The sequence below is a fragment of the Danio rerio genome, chromosome 14, assembly GCF_052040795.2.
Source record: "Danio rerio strain M-AB ecotype USA chromosome 14, GRCz13ab, whole genome shotgun sequence".
Taxonomy (NCBI): domain Eukaryota; kingdom Metazoa; phylum Chordata; class Actinopteri; order Cypriniformes; family Danionidae; genus Danio; species Danio rerio.
Genome location: NC_141034.1, coordinates 44,011,624 through 44,036,342, shown reverse-complemented (window position 1 = coordinate 44,036,342; position 24,719 = coordinate 44,011,624). Strand labels below are relative to the sequence as shown.

The window sequence follows — 24,719 nt, the reverse complement described above, 5'->3', positions numbered from 1 at the left end:
TTTTGTGATTTACATCATTCTCCCACAGCACTATGTGTATTTCCGTTCCTCTCAAACCATCAAACATCGCCGCCTAAAGCTACTGAATTTCCGCAGCAGGTATTAAAACACACAGCGAGGATGTGTGCCAGAATACTACAACACGTAAAAAAAGGTGCTATGCTGGGAATCAAGCGTTACTCTGCCCTGCTGAGCGCTGGCCGACGATGGAAACCACAGCCTTTCAGCTACAAATACACAGCACACAATAGAACAATGGCCTCCGATGTTTCTTACTCTTGAAGAATGGTTGTTTATGCTAGCGAGTTCAGCTCTGCTGAATGCTAGTTCCTCTGACAGCAGAGGTTAAGAAAACAAGTAAATCACATATTTCCTATGGAATGACCAGCCTGACTGCTCTAGCACTTCCCTCAGTGGGTGATTTTCCTCTGTCTAACGATGCATTTTGTTCTGCACCTACCAGAGATGATTTGTTTATAGGCATTTTAAATAAAGTCACAATAAAGTGCAAAGCTTCAGGGAGTCTTTAAAGAAACTGCGCCTTCTCGTTTTAATGGCTTGGCAGGTGAAAAGGAAAGCCGTGTATTATATACACATTCATATGGTTGGCCTCAGCTAATAGATATATTTATTACATGGCTTTCAGGAAGTCTTGATTCTGAGCGGTCCATCCCGACATGTTATTTCCAGATAACAACCGCTAAAACTAATAACTACTATAATGTCACTTTCTTAGTATCATAAGGTGCATTTTGAAGAGAAAACAGCCAAAGCCTGTTTCATAAATATTTGCTGTTAAATATGTACAGTATTTAATTTTGCATAAGAAAAAAATAATAATATCGGGACAGGTAAGAAAAGATTCTGCTCTATTTTATCTTCTTTAAAACAAAAGCTACAATAAAGAAAAGCAATCAGACCAACACACAGTTCAGTCTAATGTTATGGTCATAAATTATAAAACTTATAATTGCGATATGCCAAAACAATTCACCTGAAAACAAATATTTGGTTTAAAAGTCTAAAGACTGGCTGTTACATACATGCAAGATTAATTATATATCAAATTTTAAACAACAGAGAAGCAAGAGGTAAGATACAGCGGCAGGTCCTGAGATGGTCTGGCCGATATAAAGCTTCACTCGGCAGGGAGCTGTTAGCGGAGCTATCGCTAACTGCCTGGAGCTCAGTCCGACATTTGTGGGAGGCGTTTCAAATGCAGTCTCCATGGAACAGGAGAGTAAACTTGACTACATTCTTTTCTGAGGCTGACATCATCAGTCTCACAATATTTCTTTCATTTTTTCTGAAAGTCTTTTTGACATCACCGTGGAGTTTTTCTTTATTTGAGCAAATAAGATTATAAATAATAATAATAATAATAATAATAATAATAATAATAATAATAATAATAATAATAATAATAATAATAATAATAATAGTAATATATATATATATATATATATATATATATATATATATATATATATATATATATATATATATATATATATATATATATATATATATAAATAAATATATATGTTGTATAACAAATATATATTTGTTGTATTCTCCCATTCACTGCACTCTAAGTTTTCTCAACTATGACACCATTCACTACTGAGAAACCTGGAAAGGGTCTAAAACAAGGGTCTAAAAGGGTTATATGTCCTTATCGGTTTCCTATGCAGCATATCTGAGTTGCTATGGTACTGTAATTACAAATGTTTGGAAGAAGCGCGCTTATTTTGAACTGTGATCAAAACTGACTGGAACTACTGATAAAAATAATGGACACCCTCTAGCCAATCAGAATCAAGAATATATATATATATTTATTTATTTATTTATTTAATATACAACAAGTTTCATAATGTCCTGCTTTAATGTTTGCAGTAACCTGACAAGATATGGCTGAATTAAAGGTCTACTGTCATTTATCATAACATTAATAGCACACCTATTCTGATGTACACTTATTAGAATACATAAAAATTATTACATACATAATAATTGCCAAGAAATGTGTACAACCTACTGCTTTGAAGGATGGTGGAAAAGAATATGCATTAATTTACTTAATATATTAGTCCTTTGCGTAATGATATAGTATTTTAAAATAAAATAATCATGAATATTCGATTCAAATTATTCTAAATATGTCTGAAATGCATATAAATTCCTACAATGAATGACATCTTAGCAGTTAACTCCTGTACCTCACTCACCTCGTGGTAAAAATGAATGATAGTCATGGTAAAATTAAACAGCACACACTATTATGCATGAAAAAGGTGCATTGCACAGGTTTTGATAATTGAAAACCTCTAAATAATCAAATCCTTATTTATCATATTTTAAAACTGAATACAATTACAGTTGTGCATTTATGCAAATTTAATGATTTCAATAATAGGTCATCCAATCCGAATTTACAGTCAGAAATCACACTTTATATTGAAACTTTTCTCCTTTTGCATTTGCTGGGTCATTAGAGAAAATGGCAGTGAGAGAAATTGGCCATCTGATTGGCGTTTTTCTGCCCCCAGGGACAACAAAGGTTAAGTTAAATACCACTGCACTGAATTATAGCAGAACGAGATCTATTAGACAGCCCCGCTCATCTGTCAAAAACTCAGTATGGACTCGGAACGCCGCTGCAACCCTTTCGCTCCCCATTAAGCTCCCAGTACGCCCAGTCCCCAGGCCACCGCCAACATTGTCCCTCCGCTGAGTTACAGCTCTCCTGGGGCTTCTAGTTCATTTAAAAGCCTTTGTGGGGTGCCATTAATTCTGATAGATAGATATCACTAAACTGCTGAACAAACATCCTACTCAGTCATTTGCATACATTACAGTAATGGTGGAAAAAATAAAGCATGCCTACTGATAAGAGCCGAGCGTATGAGCTACTCTCCCAGCATTACACCGGTTACTGAGAGTGGTTTAAAGCAAAGGACTGCAATAACTATAGGGTTTTATGTATGCTGCTGCATCTTGTATATATGAAATGCATTTATGTAATAAAAAACACATCCTTACAAATGACAAATTCTCCTTTATGAGGATTTTCAGCAATACAAATAACCCATCCTCCAAAGCATGTGGAAAGCAGAGAGCATGCACAAAGAGAAAATAAAATAATGCAAAAAAGAAAACAAGTAGTGTGAATTATGATACACTGAGATCTTTAGCATTAATAATAGTGGTATAAACAATGTATACAAGTCAGTGGGAGTCTATTTCCAAATAACAAATAATGCATCTGCAATGCATCTCCCATAGCTCATCTAATGCTTCAGGTAAACAAGCCCTCACATATACTGTAAATGTTCATATTGCAAGAAGGGATATTGAGCAATCGGTAACAAAAGTAATTTCCGTTATCCGGCTCTAAAAAACTAACCCTAACAGACATCAAGAGTTTATTTCAATATTGAGTTAAAGAATGCAAATACAAGTCACGGCAGTCTATTTCCAAATACCAAGTAATGCATCTGCAACTAGTCTCCCATAGCTGACCTGATACTTCAGGCAAACAAACCCTTGCATATACCGTACATGTTCATATTGCAAGAAGGCATATTGAGAAATCTGTAATAAAAGTAAATTCCGTTATCCGGCTTTAAAAAACCCACCCTAATGCACATCAAGAGTTGGTTTTAATAACGATTTAAACAATGTATACGCATTAGTGGCAGTCTATTTCGAAATACCAAATAATGCATATGCAACAGGTCTTCCATATCTGGCCTAATATTTCAGGCAAACAAAACCTCGCATATATTGTTCATGTTTATATTGCAAGAAGGGATATTGAGCAATCGGTAATAAAAATAAATTTCGGTATCCAGCTCTAAAAACTAACCCTAACGCACATCTAGAGTTTATTTCATTCATTCATTTATTTTCTTTTCGGCTTAGTTCCAATAATGCTTTAAACAATGTATAGGAGTTAGTGGGAGTCTATTTCCAAATACCAAATAATGCATCTGCAACTAGTCTCCCATATCTGACCAAATTCTTCAGACAAACAAACTCTCGCATTTACTGTACATGCTAATATTGCAAGAAGGGATATTGAGCAACCGGTAATAAAAGTAAATTCCGTTATCCGGCTCTAAAAAACTAACCCTAACACACATCTAGAGTTTATTTCTCTGTTGCAAAAGCACGCTCGGAGCATTTTCAAACCGGCCTTGATTTGCTGCCACAATCATTTCTACTTAATGGATCAATATATCAACGGCGCATCGCCATGTAAGCTAATAAATGCATATTTGTTCCAGAGTCTTAAGCACCTTAATGTGAATCTAATATGATACTCCCATATTTGGTGAGATTTTTTAATATTGCAAAATGTCACCTTCATAGTTTCAGAAGGGTGTGAAATGTGTATTGCTATTATTACATCCACCCAAAAAAAGAGAAAAGAAAAGCTGACTCCTACCTAAGCAAAATTCCTCTACAGCTCTCTCTCTCTAGTTAAAGCCTTTTTATCACATAAAATTTGCTACATACTAGTTCATTCTCTCCTCCTATCTTGCTGGCAGGGCTCTAAATCTCCAGTTTGAGCTGCCATGAAAACTGAAAAGAAACAAATGTTCTGCATATGAAACGCCACAATCGTATTGTGCTGGGTCTCCCTGGAGCAGGAGAGAGTAAAAAAAAAGAAAAAGAAAGAAACAATAGTGTGATTTCAGGGTAGATTAAATCACATGGATCTCAAGGCTACAGTTCGTAAAATAGGAAGAAATTGGAAGATTCTGACAGTGCCCACCTGGAGTAGTGTGATTCGGATGAGTATCTACAGGCAACGAAAACACGGTAAACAAGCTAACATCTGTCTTTCTCCTCATTCACACAAATTTCCTCTACCACCGCCAGGTTTAAACATTGAAACAATTCCTGCACAGTGACTCAAAAGCTGTGTCTCCACATTTGTAGTCATGTGTCAAAAGGTCATGTTGAGGTCAAACTCATAAAGCAAGGACATAGAAGCTTGTTGCTATGGCAAGCAATGCATCTAGCGTGCACAAACACACACACACACATGCACGTCCATGTTGCGAAAAGGTGACTGTTGCTCTATGCTGGCCTAGAGGGGACCAGGATTTCTGCTTATTTAAAATAAACAAAATCACATACTACATTTTCTTTTGAGCTGTATTTGCATAATATAACAACAAAAAAAGTTTGATCGTTTTTTTTAACACATGCCAAATGAGGACCTGAAGCTCTGGGTGATATCCACCTATCCAACAGGGGGCCGCTATAGACTGCACAGACACTGATTGTGAAACACAGAGACTGTTGGAACCCAGACTTTTAACTAACAACCTCACATTTACATGCTAAACTCTAAAGTTTTAAACATTTACATATTATTAAATATTCTGTTTGGCATATTAAATGGCACCTATTTCACCCTTTTGTCAAGATTTAAGATAAGTCGTTTGTGTCTCTAGAATGTGTCTGTAAAACCCCCATCAGATGATATATTATAATGTTAAATTTAAAATGTTGGGATTTTCTGCTCTGAACTCATTGTAGCTGTTTTTGTTGCCTCCTCGCTCACCATTCCCATGTGCATGTCAGAATGTGCCTCAATCTCCGCATCGGCTCCGTCAGATAAATAGCACAGTGACAGACATGAAATAAGCAGACTGCACGTAAAGTTTGTGAGAAATACTAAGAACTTTGCCAATGATTATTTGATGTATTTGTTTTTGAGGTTATTTAAGCCTTTCTCCAATGATGAGTCACAATGTCATTACAAAGTTCCCACACATACACACACAGCACTCGCGTAATTGTACTGGCATGTGGCTGTGGTGATAAAGATGGTAAAATCGCTGTGATATATTACAAACATACACTGTTTTAATAACCTTTTAGACTTGTAAAACTCACTCTTGATCACATTTGATGATGATTGATGATCACAGAAAGCTGAACAGATCTTTAAATCCCGGCTGCGTTGCGCTTGTCCTGTCTTGTTGATATGATTATATGTGTTACTACTGAGACATGTTAATACGCGGCTCAATCAATTCGGTGGGCGGGAAAATCCACCCTCCTACGTCACATAGCGGTGGGCCTCAAAATGGAAGGGAGTTGGATCCTATTTTAACATCAGGAAATTAAAAAAAGATACTTATTGTCTTAATATCACCCTAATATGACTGTTTACACACTAGACCTGCACACAGTTCTGACTAAACAGCTTCCAAAAGATGATTTTCATCATGGGTGTCCTACAAATGCTAAACAACTTAGTTTTATCTGCACATATTTTAGACTTCAAATTAAAACTAATATACGTATACATTCTGCTCCTTAAATGGGTACACACGTTTAATCAATATCACAGTGAACATTGACAATATGCACTGCTGCTTTTTTATAAAAACACATGCCACACACACACACACACACACACACACACACACACACACACACACACACACACACACACACGCACGCACAAAATTCAATCACTCTCCCTATAACACCTAGCCTGCTGTCCACAATGGCCGAGTGAAACAGCTTTCGGCCTCTTTTAGCTCGGTGACAATGTCTGCCCTGTCATGCGCAAAAGAGCTAGCGCAGCTGTGTTTGAACATGCTGTCAGTCAGCATCTCTGCAGCCGGGCTCCGACGCCTCAGAAAACGAGTCGCGACTGGTGAACAATGAGGGTGGAGCCGTTCCCTTTCAGCTGCTCGCTTTTCTTTCTGCGCTGTTAAAAAAGCCCACTCAAATCATCAAATGGACGCGACTGTATTCAACTGGGCACTGATGACAGATCAGGTGAGACAGGGACGAGATGCGCTTGCGTTTGCACTCGGGGTCCGGCCGGCTTTTAAAATCCTCCAGGGACGCGGCGAGGCCCCAGTGGATCCGTGCCTCTCCACTTCCCCTCACTCAAGATCCAATCCAACCAGAGTCCTGCTAATCAATACTGTCACTAAGGCCACAGAGGGATTCTCGTTTGTGTGTGTGTGTGTGTGGTTTTTCTTGGTGCCGCACTGCAGCCTAGCGAAGCTCATTGTTCTTAAATCATACAAACCTAAGCAGCCCTCTTTGACTTGAAGCAGATTTTTAATGCGTGCTGGGGCTATTACTCTTATGCCACCCAAAGTGCCGCGTAAGCCCCCCATAAATCTAAGCATTGAGCTGGTGAACAAAGAGCTAAAATAAGGTTAACTGCTGTCTTTCCTGTGCTTGGGGAACATATGGGAAGACTCTCAGACTTGATAAGTCATTGATTAATGGTTCTTACTCGTAGTTAATAACACGGCAGAAATCGCTGGGGGAATATAAAAGTCGGGCCATCGCTCAGAAATGGTGCAAAAGTCAAACGACCTTAAATCAGCGCAATTCGCACCATAAACAGTCCTGTGTCTGAAAGGAAAAAGTCAAACAAGTGACTGACTTCTTCGCGCCGTGGAGTCTGAGAAGTGCTGTGGCATCTAATTCAATTTGAGGGCAGCGAGCGCTTGCGTCTCTGTTATCGAAATGAGAGAGGTGCTTTGAGAGCTGATAGCCCTCAGAAACTTGGAGAGAGGGGCCTGTGGCTGGTCAGCTGATGAAATCGGCAAGGGGTTATAAGTATAGAAGGCTAAGGAGCCCTCCATTACGGTCTGTGGGGAGAAAGTTGTGCAGTATAAATAGCTCCCAGGCTGAACTCCCTTTGGAGAGCTTGAGAGTCACAGAGAACGCTGATAAACATCGCACTTTGAGACAGCCTATCCAAACCTATCCAGGCTTTTTGTCTTGCTTTCCATACTTAATTATTAACGATCCTTAAAGGGAGATTTAATTAATCATTTTAAGAATCGAGAAACCAGAGTGTGTTAAAAACCACACTTTAATTTTCTTTTTTTCCTTCCATTTGCAGATTTTCTTCTATTCTCTTACTGTTGTAAGTTGAATATTATTGAATACCATATATTCAATACCAATACCATCTTATTATACGTTTGAATCAGAAATTCAATTATACAGTAACAACATTTAAAGTCTAAATAATAATAATAATAAATAATAAATAATTTCCCCATTATTATGTCCAATCAATTATGATAACAAATTAATAATAAATGTCTCTTCAGCACCAGATCACACTCTTAAAACATTCACTGAAGACTTGTAATGACTGTTCACAATTCTACTTTGGCAACAAGTGTGATAATTGTTGAAATATTTATGCATCCTTGGTGAGCATTCAATATATTTTAAACTGGAAAACAAGACAAAATGGCTGAATAATAGTACAATCTTTGTTTAAAGCAGAGTACAAATCATACCTTTTTGGCAAAGGGAGCACCACTAAACTTTCCAGCATGGGAGACAGCATAAGAAGCAAATGGACTAAAAGGATATCGACATTTTTTCAACAAACTTATCCTGCTTGTCATCAGTCTTGGGGAAGTTCTGGATGTCGTTCTCCAACCTCTGAATATGCCGCTCCATTATGTCTAGACTGGCTTTCAGGGTCTGGGCAGCGACTGTAAACAGAAAAAACAAAAAAACAAACAAACAGTGGTTTAGTTTGTGGTCACACTACTATCTAAAAAGTGTAAATCACATTTGCCAGTAATAATTATTAATGCATGAATTAGCGATTTGTGCAAATTCTGTTTCACTAATTTGGAGAAAAACAAATCTACCAAAACGAGATTAAAAAAAAAGGTTTCCATCAATATTGTTTGGACTAGTATTATTGTTGTATTATTGGTATACGATCGCCTCACAGCAAGAAGGTCGCTGGTTCGAGCCTTGGCTGGGTAAGTTGGCATTTATGTTTGGAGTTTGCATGTTCCCCTCGTGTTCGCATGGGTTTCCTCCGGGTGCTCCGGTTTCCCCCACAAGTTTAAAGACATGCGGTACACCTGTGGGTGAATTTGGTAAGCTAAACTGTCTGTAGTGTATTTGTGTGAATGAGTGTGTATGGCTGTTTCCCAGTGATGGGTTGCAGCTGGGAGGGCAACCGCTGTGTAAAACATATGCTGGATAAGTTGGTGGTTCATTCTGCTGTGGCAACCACAGATTAATAAAGGGAATAAGCCCTGAATGAATGAATGAAGGAATGAATGAATGAATGAATGAATGAATGAACGAATGAATGAATGAATGAATGAATGAATGAATGAATGAATGAATGAATGAAAATGGGTAATACAGTTCTAGTAAGACAAATATATGAAGTTTTGTCTATTTAATAATATTTTTTTTATTATTTCTGCTTAGTAAAAAAGATAACAACTTTATCAAATCAAAACAAAATATACAAATAAGGTTTACTCATGAAAATTACATAAAGTAATATAAAGTTATGATTACAATAATGAGTCACTGAGTACATAAGATTAATAATTAAATCAATAAATAAATCACACATCTCAAAAGTTAAAAATTCAAACAACTTAATTCCTCAATAACAAAATAGGCAAATCAGGAAGGTTTTACTAATAAATTATTAAACAAAGTACTATAATGCTATGATTAAAGTAATGGGCATCCATTATTCCTTGGGTACAAAATACAACAAACAAACAAACAAACAAACAAATAAACAAACAAATAAATAAATAAATAAATAAATAAATAAATAAATAAATAAATAAATAAATCACACATCTCAAAAGTTAAAAATTCAAACAACTTAATCTCTCAATAACAGCATAGGCAAATAAGGAAGGTTTTAATCATAAAATATTAAATAAAGTATTACAAGTTTATGATTAAAATGATGATTCACTGGGTACAAAATAAAATAAATAATTAAATAAATAAATAATCAAATAAATAAATAAATAAATAAATAAATAAATAAATAAATAAATAAATAAATAAATACATTTTAAAATAAGTAAAACAAACCTTTCTAAAAGTAAAAAAAAAAAAAAATCAAACAAATTAATCTTTCAAAACAAAATAACCACATAAGGAAGGTCTTTATAATATCATAATAAAGTATATTAAAGTTATGATTAAAATAATATTTCATTAAAATAATGAAAATAAAATAATACAAATCAACTATTAATTAAAAAAGTGTTTATGCACCATTATCTAACAAACGAATAACCATTTTGGATTTGCTTAATGCATTTAATCACCTCTTCTAATTAGTCAAATGTGTGTGTTTTGTGAATTATCCTGTGCTCCAGCATCTTTAGTCTGCTTTTGTGCTGTGCGTTCTGCAGGTGTGTTCAGGTGGACAGGTGCACTGAGGAGATGCTGACTGAGGCTGAGTGGCGTCAGCATGAGTTCAGCTTCATTAATCTCTACATAATCACTGTTTACTGCTCTCCATCTCCCTGCACTCACTGTAGTCCTTTCAAGTCTGGACTTCAAAGCGCCAGCAGTGTCTTAGGGGGATCAGGCGGATGCGGACGCAGTCACGGCGCCGTATTGTGATTGGTGTATGGCTTTAGCTTTATTGATACACACGATAGGAATGATCATGGCACAAGAAGGTCTGTCTGAGAGGGTCAAAGCTCTGACTCATCAGAGACATGAGAGGCTTTGTATGGGTCTTAGAGTGGACAAACAGGCTTCGAGAGGGTTGCTGCGAGGACATTTGGAGTAAGAAACCCAGGTGCAGACTTTGGCTCATATTTTTTCAATTACAATCATTATATATAACCATCATCATTTAAGGAAATTTAATTCAAAAGGTAAAGCTACTCTTTAACATACACACATACACACATACACACACACACACACACACACACACACACACACACACACACACACACACACACACACACACACACACACACACACACACACACACACACACACACACACAGTATGCGCGCGCGAAAAAAAAAAAAAAAAGCATTAAATGGAATTTATAAAAAGATATATTCCAAGACCAGTAAGAATGTCCATTAGTATTAAAGGAATTAAATAGATTTTTTTTTTATTATTGGCCAAAAACAGCCTAAATTTAGGATTTTAATGGTTCTACACACAAACATATACATTCATATTAGTAACAATACAAAAAAAAACAGATAGCATTAGTATTAAATATGAGGAAAATGCTAAATGTATTATTCAAAAATTTTCTTTTCGGCTTAATTACTTTATTAATCAGGGATCGCCACAGCGGAATGAACCGCCAACTTATGCAGCATATGTTTTTTTCGCAGCGAATTCCTTTCCAACTGCAACCCATCACTGGGAAAGCTAAATATATTAATATAATATTATTTTTATTATTACTATTATTTTTATTTTTATTTTTATTTTTATTATTATTATTATTATTATTATTATTATTATTATTATTTCAAAATACAGGAAAAGTGTAGTATTTAATATGGGGGAAAGACTAAATATACTATCATTATCATTATTATTATTATTATTATTGGTAATAATACTACTACTACTACTACTACTACTACTACTACTACTAATAATAATAATAATAATAATAATAATAATGTTGTTATTATTACATAAATTATTATTATTATTATTATTATTATTATTATTATTATTATTATTATTATTATTATTATTGTTATTATTATCATCATCATCATCATCATTATTATTATTATTATTATTATTACATTAAAATACAGGAAAAATATGAAAATACAAATATGGGGTAAGGCTAAATTTACTGTATTCATATTCACATTCATATTCATATTATTATTATTATTATTATTATTATTATTATTATTATTATTATTATTATTATTATTATTATTCCAAAAAACAGGAAATGGTATTAGATATTAGGGAAAGGCTAAATATACTGTATCATTATATATTTTTTGTTATTGTTGTCATTATTATTTTTATTGTTGTTATTGTTGTTGTTATTATTATTATTATTATTATTATTATTATTATTATTAATATTGTTGTTGTTATTATTGTATCATTTAACTTAAAAAAAAGCTTGAAAAATAAAAATAAAGTGATAAAGAAAGCTGAAATATCCTAGTATTTGAAACTATGAATGTTTTTCCAGTACTCTTATCAAAATGAATGCAGCCTAGGCAACCACAACCCATTATTTTGTTTTCATTAGATCTCTCAGATCCCAAGCTATTGAGCAATGCTGTATAGTGACACAGCAATTTCTTAAGCCCGGTCGGCCTCATACAGCACCAGGATTCAATCTTTATTTCCCAAGGTCAGTGCTAATAACACCTGCTTTAACTTTTCCTGCTCTCCAATAAAGCTAAAATAGGAGGACAGCGGGCAGCAGCTACAAATCTACTCAAAGCACTAACAACAATATAAAGGTTAGACTCCGTGTCATTAGCAGCATGCTGGAGGAAAACCCACGACTGGGGATTTACTGTCCCCTAATCAAGGCTTACAAAGCTGAGGTTAACACTCTGTCTGAGGACAGGCCTTGTGAGAGAGAACACAAGCAACAGTGAGAGAGAGAGCAAAATCGAGCGAGAGGGCAAGGGCGAGTTTAAGCTTTTTAAGTGATGCTACAAGCTTGTCGGGGCTGGTTTTTAAAAGCTGGAACACTATTGGTTTAAAATACTCTGATGGCATGTTGCAATGATTTTTTATAAGAGGAGAGAGGGAGAATGGATGATGGAGATGGATGGGTAAGATATAGTGTGGTTTGTGTGTCTCGCTGGATCTGGTGCTGGGGGAGTAGCGAGGGTGAGGAAAAGCTAGCTCTGAGTTCAGCTAATAACAGCTCTGACTCACACATCTCACAGGCCTCGCCACTGATGAAACACAAACACCAGGGACCCAATGAGGAAACCTAGACAGCATCTTTCTAAGGTAACATGAAAGACTGCATAGACCTCTTTACTGGAATGAAAGGGTGGTTTAAAAGCTGAGAATGCTAAAGTTATATATCTGCAGCACGCAGTGAACTGGTTTAAGCAATTGATTGAAAACGAAATATGTAAAGGTATTACTATTATTATTATTATTATTATTATTATTTGCATTAAACAGTGTTTGTTTAAACTTATTATTTATATATTCTGAAAATAAATGTATCAGCGTATAGTATAGTATAGTATAGTATAGTATAGTATAGTATAGTATAGTATAGTATAGTATAGTCAAAGAGCTTAGAATCACCAAGAGGCAGTCCATTGGATATTATTGCTGTCGCGATGGCAAGCAGCTGCTTTGTTTTTTATTTATTTATTTAAAAAGCATATTAAAGATGAGATACAACATGAAAGACGACAATACAACACTTACTATCACAATCATCAGCGCTTTTAATAACTTTATTTTACAGACTTATAATATGCTGTTGTTCTATTGGAATTTTTATTACAAAATGGCCGCCGCGCCAACTAGTGGCTGTTTCGCAAATCGCACTAGAGTGTTGCTCTTGTTGATTCTATGCTTCTTGGTATAGTATAGTATAGTATAGTATAGTATAGTATAGTATAGTATAGTATAGTATAGTATAGTATAATAAAACTAAACGTATTGAGTTAATATTGTATTTTTATTAATACATAAAATAAAAAAATATTTCATTTTAATTTTCATTAAAATTGTACAGTATTACTTTTTATTTATTTGTTTATTCTTGTTTGTTTGTTTGTTTGTTTGGTTGGTTGGTTGGATTAAAATTAGTTTTTAAAAAATAACTAAAAGAATCATAAATTTAAGGTCAATATTATTGGCCCCCTTAATATTTTCTTCTTTATTGGCTAGAACAAACCAATGACTTGGCTAAACTAACCTAATTAAGCTTTTAAATTGCCTTTAAGCTGTTATTCTAAGCTGATATAAATAAAAATAAATTGTAAAATATTATGTATTGCCATCATGGCAATGATAAAAGTAATTAGCTGTTGAAACAAATTATTCAAAATATTATGTTCGAAACTATGTTAGAAAAAATCAGTTTAACAGCACTTGGGAAAATATTTTTTAAAAATAATTACAATTTCACAGTAATTTTGAGGCATTTTAGGCTATTTGGAGCCAGTCATTTTAAGCCTATTAGGGTTCCCTGCTCTGTGCCTGTCAGGCTGATCATTAGCTAAGCAACATGCTAACAGCAAACTCTATTGGAATCAAGTGAGTGAGTGAAATCTCCCATGTAGAATGCAACACAAGTGGCAAGCGGATGTAATCAATCAAATCTGAAGTTAAGTTTCAGAAATTAGCTTATGTATGTTTTAAAAATGGCTGCGATTTCAATGGTAAAAATGTTATGCAGTAAAAATCTGTAACCTGGTTAACAGTAAGTTTCTTTAGTATGAATGTAATTTTATTATTATTTTTCTATATACATGCATCTTATTGTATCTATTTTTAGTATGGAAAGCTCTGCTGTGACGTGAATTTCCCTTTGGGGATTAATAAAGTCAAACAAACAAAGATAATATACACAGTAAACTTTAGTCACTTTTTATGGTTTTATACTAAAACATGGTCACTTTTAATGTTTTTTTATGTTAACATTGCCATGGTTCTTTTAATATTTTTTCTCATCAGTTCTGTGTTTTAGAGTTGTATGTTAAATCTAATTTCAATAAATAGTGTTTGCTGCTTTACTTCAGTGTCGTGTGTTACCACAGTTGTCTTTAATTGTGTAAATGACACACCACCTTTTGTATTTAAGTATGAATCTCTGTTGTGGTAAAAGTTGTTTGTTGTGATCAGCATATGACTTTCTCATCCACACATGCTTATGTAATGTAATGTGTATTTGTATAGCGCATTTATCGTGTACACTGAAAAAAATAACTCTTAGGGTTTACTTAAAAAATCCTCGTAACAATTTGCACATAAAATTTCAAGTAAATTTTACAATCTTATATCAGGTACAATTAACTTGTTATTATCATGTAAAATATACTTTATTTAGGAGTGTTAGGCTAAACATTAAGTAAAAGTTAACTGATTATCATTACTTTTGAGTTTTTATTTATTTAAATTAATCAAGTAATGTAATTATTTTCTTGTTTTAGCAGAAGGAACACTTTTATCAATTTCAATAAATCGTATTAGTAGGCCCACACAGAATCTGTGCGCGCAGAATTCCGCAGATATTTAGTCCATCATTGATTTTGTTTATTTACTTGTGTTAATGTTTGTAAAATCACATTTATTCAGTTTTTTTTTTTATTTAATTTCAGTAATAATATTAAGTAATATAAAAATATTTATATGATTTATGTACAATACAGTTTGTAAAGTTTTTTCTCTCTTTTAGTAGAGATATTATATGAGAGACTCGCTTTGTACCAAATAAAGTGGCTCTAATCTAATATTATTCATTCATTTTCTTGTCGGCTTAGTCCCTTTATTAATTCGGGGTCGCCACAGCGGAATGAACCGCCAACTTATCCAGCAAGTTTTTACACAGCGGATGCCCTTCCAGCCGCAACCCATCTCTGGGAAATCTTATATTAATACATAAGTTATTACATGAAGTAAATGTGTAAATATTAAATATGTACTGCGAAAATTCTAGCTATCCTTAACACTTAATATTACAATTAAAAAAATTATGAGAGTTAATTTATTAGATTTGACTACTCTAAAAAGTCATTTAATAAAAATAAAACATATATATATATATATATATATATATATATACACACACACACACACACACACACACACACACACACAAACACACACACAGATTTTTTGTATGTTTTTTAATGTAATGTTCTGTAATGTTTTTATAGTGTATGATGTTCTCTGGGTTGTGGACTAGACCAGTTGTTTACCACAAAATAATGAGATTTAGGACCGCACTGCCTGGAGAATCTATGAATAGACACTTTATTTCCCAACGTGAGCACTTAAGAAATTAATAGCTTAGTTTAATTACTACAATAAATAGGATAAAGCCACGGTGTCCAGTACATTCAGGATTTTTGCACGTTAATATAGCCATAAAAAAAGTTGGGAGTGTGCGGTCTTGCATGCGTAAATTAATATGAGAGGAAAATGTTAATATTTTCTTTTGATGTTCCTCTGAAAGTACGGCCTCGTTATGGGTCACTTTCTGCTTTTCAGCAATAAATTTGTTTGTCTCAGAAGCAGCTTTCCTCTTCTTAATAGAGAGCCCTGCTGGAAGCCCGAGCAGAATAAAACAGGCATCCTTTTGGGATATCATTAGTAAGATTAACAACAAAATAACACTGTTTACAGGGGACCAGTACTGCCGCATTAATAACTCGAACATGCTCATTTCACATCATCGGGAGGGGAGGAGATAAAAAAAAGAGAGATAAAGAGAGAGAGAAGATAACCCTGAAAAAAAGATTCGCAGTAACCATTTCTGGGACGTAGCAATTTAAACTAATGACTGCTGCCTGTGTGGTTCCATAACACCCACAAACAGCGCCTGCTCCAACATTCACAGTCACCTCCTTAGATTAACCGTTATTTAGGCTGTTGGCTAGTTCCTATTACCAAACATTCAAAATGCTCACGCTTTTTCACTCCTTTGCACTTTGTAAGGGCACATTCACAAAAGACTCATTCTTGCGTTCCATCAGTGCCATGATTTGACATTTTTAGACGATGTATAGTTTTTCAAGGCTATTCGACTAACACGGTATCGTTCTTTATCTTGTAGAGCCGTGCATATGAATGCCGTCACATCGCACTAGACTCGAGATCAAGGACTCTACGGCATTAGTCGCGTTTGTGATGGCATTACACAATAAGACAAACCGGTTGCCGGTTGGCTTTTTAAAGATTTACAGGCAGGGTTTAGTGCGTGTGAGCCTCTGCTTTGCGCTGTGCGATATTCATTCTCAGAGCCAGGGGACAGACGAGGACTATTTCATTAAGCCCCTTCCCGTCTCCTCTCGCCATAAACTGCCATGAAGTAACGTCGCTTGTCATAAAAAAGAAAGAAGATGCGCTTTGCAAAATACCAAATCATCAGCTGTAATGCCAAGGTGTCAGCGTTACTGTCAGCCGTTTGTTGGAGGGCACCATTTCCATGTGAGATTTATAGATAAGGCGTATCAATATTTCATCGCCGGAGCTGTGATGCTGGGATGATACAATGTGAATTGAGATTTATTTCCGAGCAGGAAGCCCCAGTGTGGTACGAGGCATTCCAGATTTAAATAATCTCCACCAACAAAGGCAAACAAAGCATATAACAAAAGACAAGGTCATCCGCGAACAACCATTAAGTGGTTTACAATGGAATTATTGCCTCTTTATCTTCCTCCACGTGAGGATTCGAATTACACAAGAGAGTTCATGCATGACTGAATGGACAGTATGTGTGCATCCATAAAAAGCACTGCGAATGTGTATGAATAAGTGGTGGAGGTGGAGGAAAAAAGAGTGTGAGTCAGAAAGATGGTGAGGTAGCTAAAGAGTAGACATATGCTGATACTTGATAAATTAATATATTGTGATAAGAAACATTGATGGAATTTATAAAATAGGGACTTTAAAGGTCTAGTGAAATTAAAATAATGTTTCTCCGATGTTAGTATCTGTTATGATCACCAGCGATTCAGCAGTTGCAGATAGCTAAGGACTACAAATCCATGGGTTTTTATGGACTACAGATCCAGTCATACAACACACGCACACACCAGCAACAAGTCTCCATTGATTACACTACCACAGCTGATGCTGCTCATGGACTAATTTGTGTGTGTGTGTGTATATATATTTATATATATATATATATATATATATATATATATATATATATATATATATATATATATATATATATATATATATAGTTAAACTGAATGTGAATATTAAAACCTGTTTTCCTTGCCTTGCCGTGTTTGTGACTCTCAACTTGTTTGTTTGTTTGCATTGCCTGCTGCCTGCCTGTACTTGCCATCTGCCTGTTATTTGACTACGACTCTGGATTTGCCTGTATACATCTGTTTACCCCTGTGTTGACCGTTGCTTGCCTGACTATTATTAATAAACCTACATTTGGATTCCCAACTCCTTTTTCAACTTCTACTTTCCATCACAAAACATGTAAAGCTTGTAGTGTGTCACTTCCGCCTAAATGGATCAACAGTTTTTTTTTTTTTCATGTCACCTCATACTTCTGTTTCTCCTCAAATCTTGACCAATTAAATGGTCTCTAGTAACTGACATACCGCGCCCCCTTCAAGACACTTCTCATTTGCTTTTTATTTGATGCGTTTGAGCTCCACCACTCTCACTGGCAGAGCTGAGATAAACCAAAATGCTATTAGCTGCTTTATTTAAACGAGGATGAGCTACTCTATGTCGCACTCTCTAATCGTTTTTAGTTGAGATTATGTCAAACGTGGCAGCATGGTGGCACAGTGGGTAGCACAATCGCTTCACAGCAAGAAGGTTGCTGGTTGGATCACTGGCTGTGTCAAGTGGGCATATCTGTGTGAAGTTTGCATGTTCTCCCTGCGTTCGCGTGGGTTTTCCTCTGGGTGCTCCATTTCCTCCACAACATGCGTTATAGGTGAACTGGGTAAGCTAAATTGTTGTTTACTGTATGTGTGTGAATGAGTGTGTATGGATGTTTCCCAGTGATGGGTTGCAGCTAAAAGAGCATTCGCTGCATAAAACAGATGCTGAATGAGTTGGCGGTTCATTCCGCTGTGGCAAACCCTGATTAATAAAGGCACTAAGCCGAAAAGTAAATGAATAAATGAATGATGTCAAACCTCAAAAAAATAAAAAATAAAATAAATAAAATAAAAAAAACGTCAAAGAACTTCATGGGATCTTTAAAATACATAATTATTTAGTATATACACTTCCAGACAGCAGAAATATTGACATTGCATTTGCAGTGGTGTTCATAATGGCACTGCATGATTGGAGACTTAATTAATTAACAGAGCAAGGACATTTTTACATTATGTCTAATAATCTATTTTTCCTCTTGAGAAAGTCTTATTATTTTTTAACATCATTTTAAGAACAAAATTATTAGCCCCTTTAAGCTAAATTTTTTTCAATACACTATAGAACAAACCATCGTTATACAATAACTTGCGTAATTACCCTAACCTGCCTTAACCTAATTAACCTAGTTAAGCCTTTTAATGTCACTATAAGCTTTATAGAAGTGTCTACTGACACAATACTAATACAAACTAATACACTTCAGTTGTATACATTTCAATTAACAAAATATTAATGTAATAAATCTGGCCTTTTCTCATTGTTGATTTAAATCTATTTACTAGTATTTTATTGTAAGGTGCAGTGCTTCATAATCATTTTGCGATTTAATTTGGATGAAACATTTAATTATTCTGAACATGTAAATACAATCATTAATTTCACTTTCCTTCTGCTTTTTCCCTTATTAATCAGGGATTGCAACAGTGGAATTAACCGCCAACTATTCCAGCATATGTTTTACACAGCGTGTGCCCTTTTAGCTGCAACCTAGTACTGAAAAACACCCATACACTCTCACATTCACACAAACACTCGTATACTACGGCCAATTCAGTTTAATAAATTCAGTTATAGCACGTCTTTGGACTGTGGAGGAAACCAGAGCACCCAGAGGAAACCCATGCATGCATATACAATAAGGCAATGTTTTTTTTTTTTTTTGTTTTTTTTTTATAATACCTGTTTAAGTAACCTTTTGTGCAGCTTAAGTTAATGTTGTGATAAAAATATTTACCACGACAAAAGCTTCAGCAATTAATGGCTGCAAGAAAATGTGGTTTATGCATGAAGCTACGGTCCATCACTTGACACATGTACATCGATAATTGGCAGAAAAGTGGGAAACTTTCATTAAACTCCAATTAGACTGCAGTTCATTGCATTCATCCTGTACAAAAAAAAAAGAAGTTTGATGGGGAGAAGGAAGCAGAACAGGGTACAGCCATATTACGTCTTTTAATTTGGTATGTAATGAGTTTTAAGCTCAAGAGACCCTTAAAATAAAGACGTTACAGATACCCAAACTATCCCCTCTCCAATTCTACCTTATTAACTTTAGAAGGTAAAATGTAGTTCTTCCAATAACGTCTTTTCACAATGAAAACACGCCTCTCGTTGAAGGTTCAATCTCTAAAATGTGTTCTTAAAACACCTCAGTGAAGCGCGACTGAGGTTTATTGATCTCAACACATAATAATAACCTCTAAACAAGCAGCTACTTTTATAAGCATTGAACTGATATGTCTCGTCGCAATTGTGAGGCTTTTCTATTTACCTAATGCAAAATGAAATCTTTTCAGTTTGTTTAGATAACATTTGTGCATCTGCCAGCACAGCTTTGGCATTTAATAATGAGTAAAAGTAATGAGAAACAGACAGCACAGTATACTTTCAGCAATGCAAAAAGACAAAAGCATATCTATATCTGTACACAAGCCCTTACAGGAAGAACAAAAGAGCTCAGATCGCACTGCATAAAGATGATATGCTTGTGATGACAAAACAAAGCAAAGCAATTGCTATCTTATGACTAATGTGGTGTGCTAAACGCTGAAATGGAGAATTAGAAAAAGTCAATTTGTTGATAAGAATGATATATTGTGGGTAATTCAATCATTTAAAGTGATAATTCAGCCCAAAATTAAAATGTGCAGTTTATTCCATTGCTTTCAGTGTACCCAAAACAATTTTAGCTGAAAGCCATTGATAAAATTCATATCAACTGCTATAGGGCTAGGTAATATGACAAAAAAAATCATATTAAGATACAAGTCAACTCATAATTCATAAAATATATATATATATATAATTGCACAGTACCTATATATATAAACTCAATCTATTAATCAAGTTTACCACATGGAAAGGACTTCTTCGTTTTTACATTTTCAATTTTCAAAAATGTACTCATTTATGTGTTTTTTCTTGTATTTTATTCGGAAATGTTTGATTTAGAATGTATAAATATAAACAAATAATGAAATATAAAAATCTTTTCAAAAGTATGACTATGATTACAGACCTAACGAAAATAATGTTAGATAAAATACAAACTGTAAACATTGTACTGCGATCTTGCACATTTCTTGTCTGTTGTTATTCATGCATTCCTTTATCCATGTGAGATTCCAGTCATCCAAATGATGAAAAAGTATTACTGTAAACAATGTTTTTTTGTGACACCAATAAATAAAGAGTAGGGCATAATATGAAAGGATAAACTTAATTGTGTCCATATATATATATATATATATATATATATATATATATATATATATATATATATATATATATATATATATGTGTGTGTGTGTGTGTGTGTGTGTGTGTGTGTGTGTGTGTGTGTGTGTGTACACTAACCGACCACTTTATTAGGTACGCCTTACTAGTACAAGGTTGGACCCCGTTGCCTTCAGAACTGCCTCAATCCTTCATGGCATAGATTCAGCAAGGTACTGGAAATCTTCCTTACAGATTTTGGTCCATATTGACACAATAGCATCACACAGCTGCTGGCCATTCTCCACTGACTTCTGGCATCAACAACGCATTTGCATCCACAGAACTGCCGCTAATTGGATATTTTCTCTTTTTTCGGGCCATTCTCTGAAAACCCTAGAGATGGTTGTGCGTGAAAATCCTAGTAGATCAACAGTTTATGAAATACTTTCTTCCCCATTCTAGTGCTCGGTTTGAACTGCAGCAGATCATCTTGGCCATGTCTAAATGCCTAAATGCATTAAGTTGCTGCCATGTGATTGGCTGATTAGAAATTAACGAGAAATTGGAGAGGTGTACCTATTAAAGTGGTCGCTTTGTGTATACCTTCATATTGCACATCCCTAAAAGCCAGCACTTTGAGAGTCAAAAAACATTCACTGGGAAAATAAAATGAACACCCATGGCTCCTGCTGATGATGAAGTCATGTCTTACGAGGCGAAACAATCACCTGTGTTTTTGAAAATGAATATTGTTACCTTTAATCCTTAACAACCTTTAATCCTGACTTTCAAAGTCCCAGTAGCTGTTGAGTTTTTGTAAAGTTGCATCTAAAAATCTTTATAGTTGGTCAAACTACACTGTTAAATGACAAATGTAATAATGATCAAGTAAACAATAAATATAAATAATGACCATAACAGGAATACATACATCTTTTTCATATAGTACACACATCAATTACCTCAAATGGCAAATCCACGATACATTTTGTGCAGAGTATAATTACTAGTCGCCATCAATGGGGTGTTAATCGGATGGAGTGTGAAAAAAGCAACAAATCCTTTTACGTCCGCTCCATTTATTATTTTAATATGTGTTTTCCTCAAATCCCTCACTTTGCAAATCATAATTAAGGATTTATTGACTGATTTGATAATCAGAGAGCTTTTGTATTTAAAAACCTTAAGGTTGAAATATGCTTCGAAATGAGCAGCTAGCCACAGGAGATCCCAGCTGATGAAATACAAATATTTCTGGATCGTTAAGAGTAAATAAAAAGGGATAAAGTGAAGGCAACACGGGGTCCACGAGGAGGGGCACTCTAATACCGTTCAATCCATTGTTGGTGAAATATAAACAACCCCACAGAACGTGATTGAAAGCAAACTTCTAACTAATAAAATTTAAAAGGAAAAGGATCTAACAACAAAGCCATAAACAAACCCCTATTTCCCTTCAGAATGAGATGAGCAATTCTAGATCACCCATTCACGTCACATCAACAGCACACCTCATACAACACAAATACTGTCTGTGCTGGCCGCTGACCATCAAGCGTGTGATTGGGAATCGTCAGCCTCTGTCTGCTCTCCTTAACGGACGCCCATTTTGGTGGAGAGGATTTGCCATACAGGAGCGCTGAGGCTGGAAATAAAAGTGGTCTTTCTCTCTTTGGCTTCCCTTAGGATCCTGTAAACATCACTGGCTGGGCGATAACGCCATTCCATTGTAAGAAGCACCTTGGTTCAATGACATCCCTTCACATCCGAGGCTCTAAAAGGACTTGGATTGTATGCAATTACTTAGCTCAAACTGCAGACAGATGATAGATAAAGAGGGAAGGAAATGGATATGTGTGTGTGAATCAGTAGGATTTTTTATGTTCTACTAATATGTTTATTCTGCTCACAAAGGCTAGATTTATTTAATATAAAAATACAATAAAAATGTTGACATTGTGAAATGATTTTGCACTATTACATAACTGTTAGTCTATTGAATATAATTACAAATGTAATAAATCTGTAAACATTTAAAGCTTAATTGTTTTTAAGCATGAATAGACTACAGTAAGGCTGCATAATATTGGAAAAATCTGATATTGCGATATTTTATTTTTCTATGATAAACATTGCGATATGAATACAGTTAAAATAGAATCTAACAGTATTCAAGGTCAGACATTTACTTTGCTTTGTCTCGTTTCTATTCCAAATATCGATACATTTTTAGATCAATTAAAACTGTTTTTTTTTTTTTTATCAAATAATCCTGAAAGTAAAATGCATCAGATTCCACTATACACTTTTTTTCAGCACTGATGATTGTAAGAATCATTATTAGTGATTTTATACAATCAAAAACAGATCATAACAGCAAATCATCAACAGAACAGCAAATAATCAAATTATGATTTCTGAATGATCATGATACTGACGAGTAGAGTAATGGTGATGATTTGAATCACAGAAATAAATTACATTTGAAACTACATTTAAAGTACAAATGAAATCTAAACTAACCATTTGATTTAGTTAATTTTGTAATAAAAAATTCATCAAGATTAAAATCTGAAAATGCACTCCTTGTTTTTTTTGTTTTTTTTTCCCAGTAAAATTCTCAGATAACTTCTATTTGAGGCATTAACATACTTAACCACGCCCCTCTAGCTGTCAGTTTTGACGACAAACAGAAATGGTAAAAGGAGGTGTCTGTTAGGTTGTAATAACTCTTCTAAAACCATCTTTCTAAATGAAACCCCCACTTTACTACATCCAATCAGCTCACAGTAGAAAAAACAAGCCACGCCCACTATTTACTCATTTAATATACTGTTTCACTACTGTCACAAAATGACAAAAAATGTTTCTGGTTCAGATTTCGGTATATGTGGACTTTAATAAAATATAATAATAATAATAATAATAATAATAATAATAATAATAATAATAATAATAATAATTTAATTTTAAATATTTAAAATTATAACAATATTTCACAAACTGTAAAACCTAACTGTCAACGTTATCAAATGAACTGAGTGTAGTTAACTTAAAATTTACTGAAAGTTAATTCAACTTATTTGAAAAAGAGTTTTGAACTTAGTGTTGAAGGTAATGAGTTAATTAAATACCTCATTACTTTATCTTAGAGTACGTTTACAGAATAAATTTTTTCTTACGCAAATGGTTTGTAGCAATCGGTTTCCTCAAATGGTCACAGCACTCATTAGGATTAATTAGGTCTGAACTTAAATGGTTAATTGCAATACTTATAACTTATCGAGTTTACAGTGCAATTTAACAGTTTTTGCTGTATTTTCATAAATTAAACCACCTTGGTGAGCCAAACTGCCTATTTTTATTTATTCATTCATTTTCCTTTAATGACTTAGTCTCTATTTCAGAGGTCACCACAGAGAAATATACCACCAACTATTCCAGCATATGTTTTCTAGCTGCAACCCAGTATGGGGAAACACCCATTCACACCCATTCATAATCATACACTTATAGCCCATGTCTTTGGATTGTGGGGGAAACCAGAGCACCTGGAGGAAATCTACGCCAACACAGGGAGAACATGCAAACTCTACACA

At 34.5% G+C, this 24,719-nt stretch overlaps 1 protein-coding gene across 43 annotated transcripts in view; it reads right to left on the bottom strand.

Annotated features, from left to right (window-relative positions):
* Nucleotides 1-24,719, bottom strand: part of diaph2 (diaphanous-related formin 2) — a 716,224-nt gene that overhangs the window by 183,509 nt on the left and 507,996 nt on the right. For 41 of the 43 annotated variants that reach the window (XM_087281958.1, XM_087281970.1, XM_087281979.1 and 38 more), the window contains one exon: nucleotides 8,389-8,513. In XM_087281958.1, coding sequence (XP_087138084.1) covers nucleotides 8,389-8,513 — 125 coding nt within the window. Of the gene's footprint in view, nucleotides 1-6,337; nucleotides 7,647-8,312; nucleotides 8,514-24,719 lie in introns of those variants that run through there. The other 2 variants (XR_015507851.1, XR_015507852.1) reach the window with 1 other exon arrangement.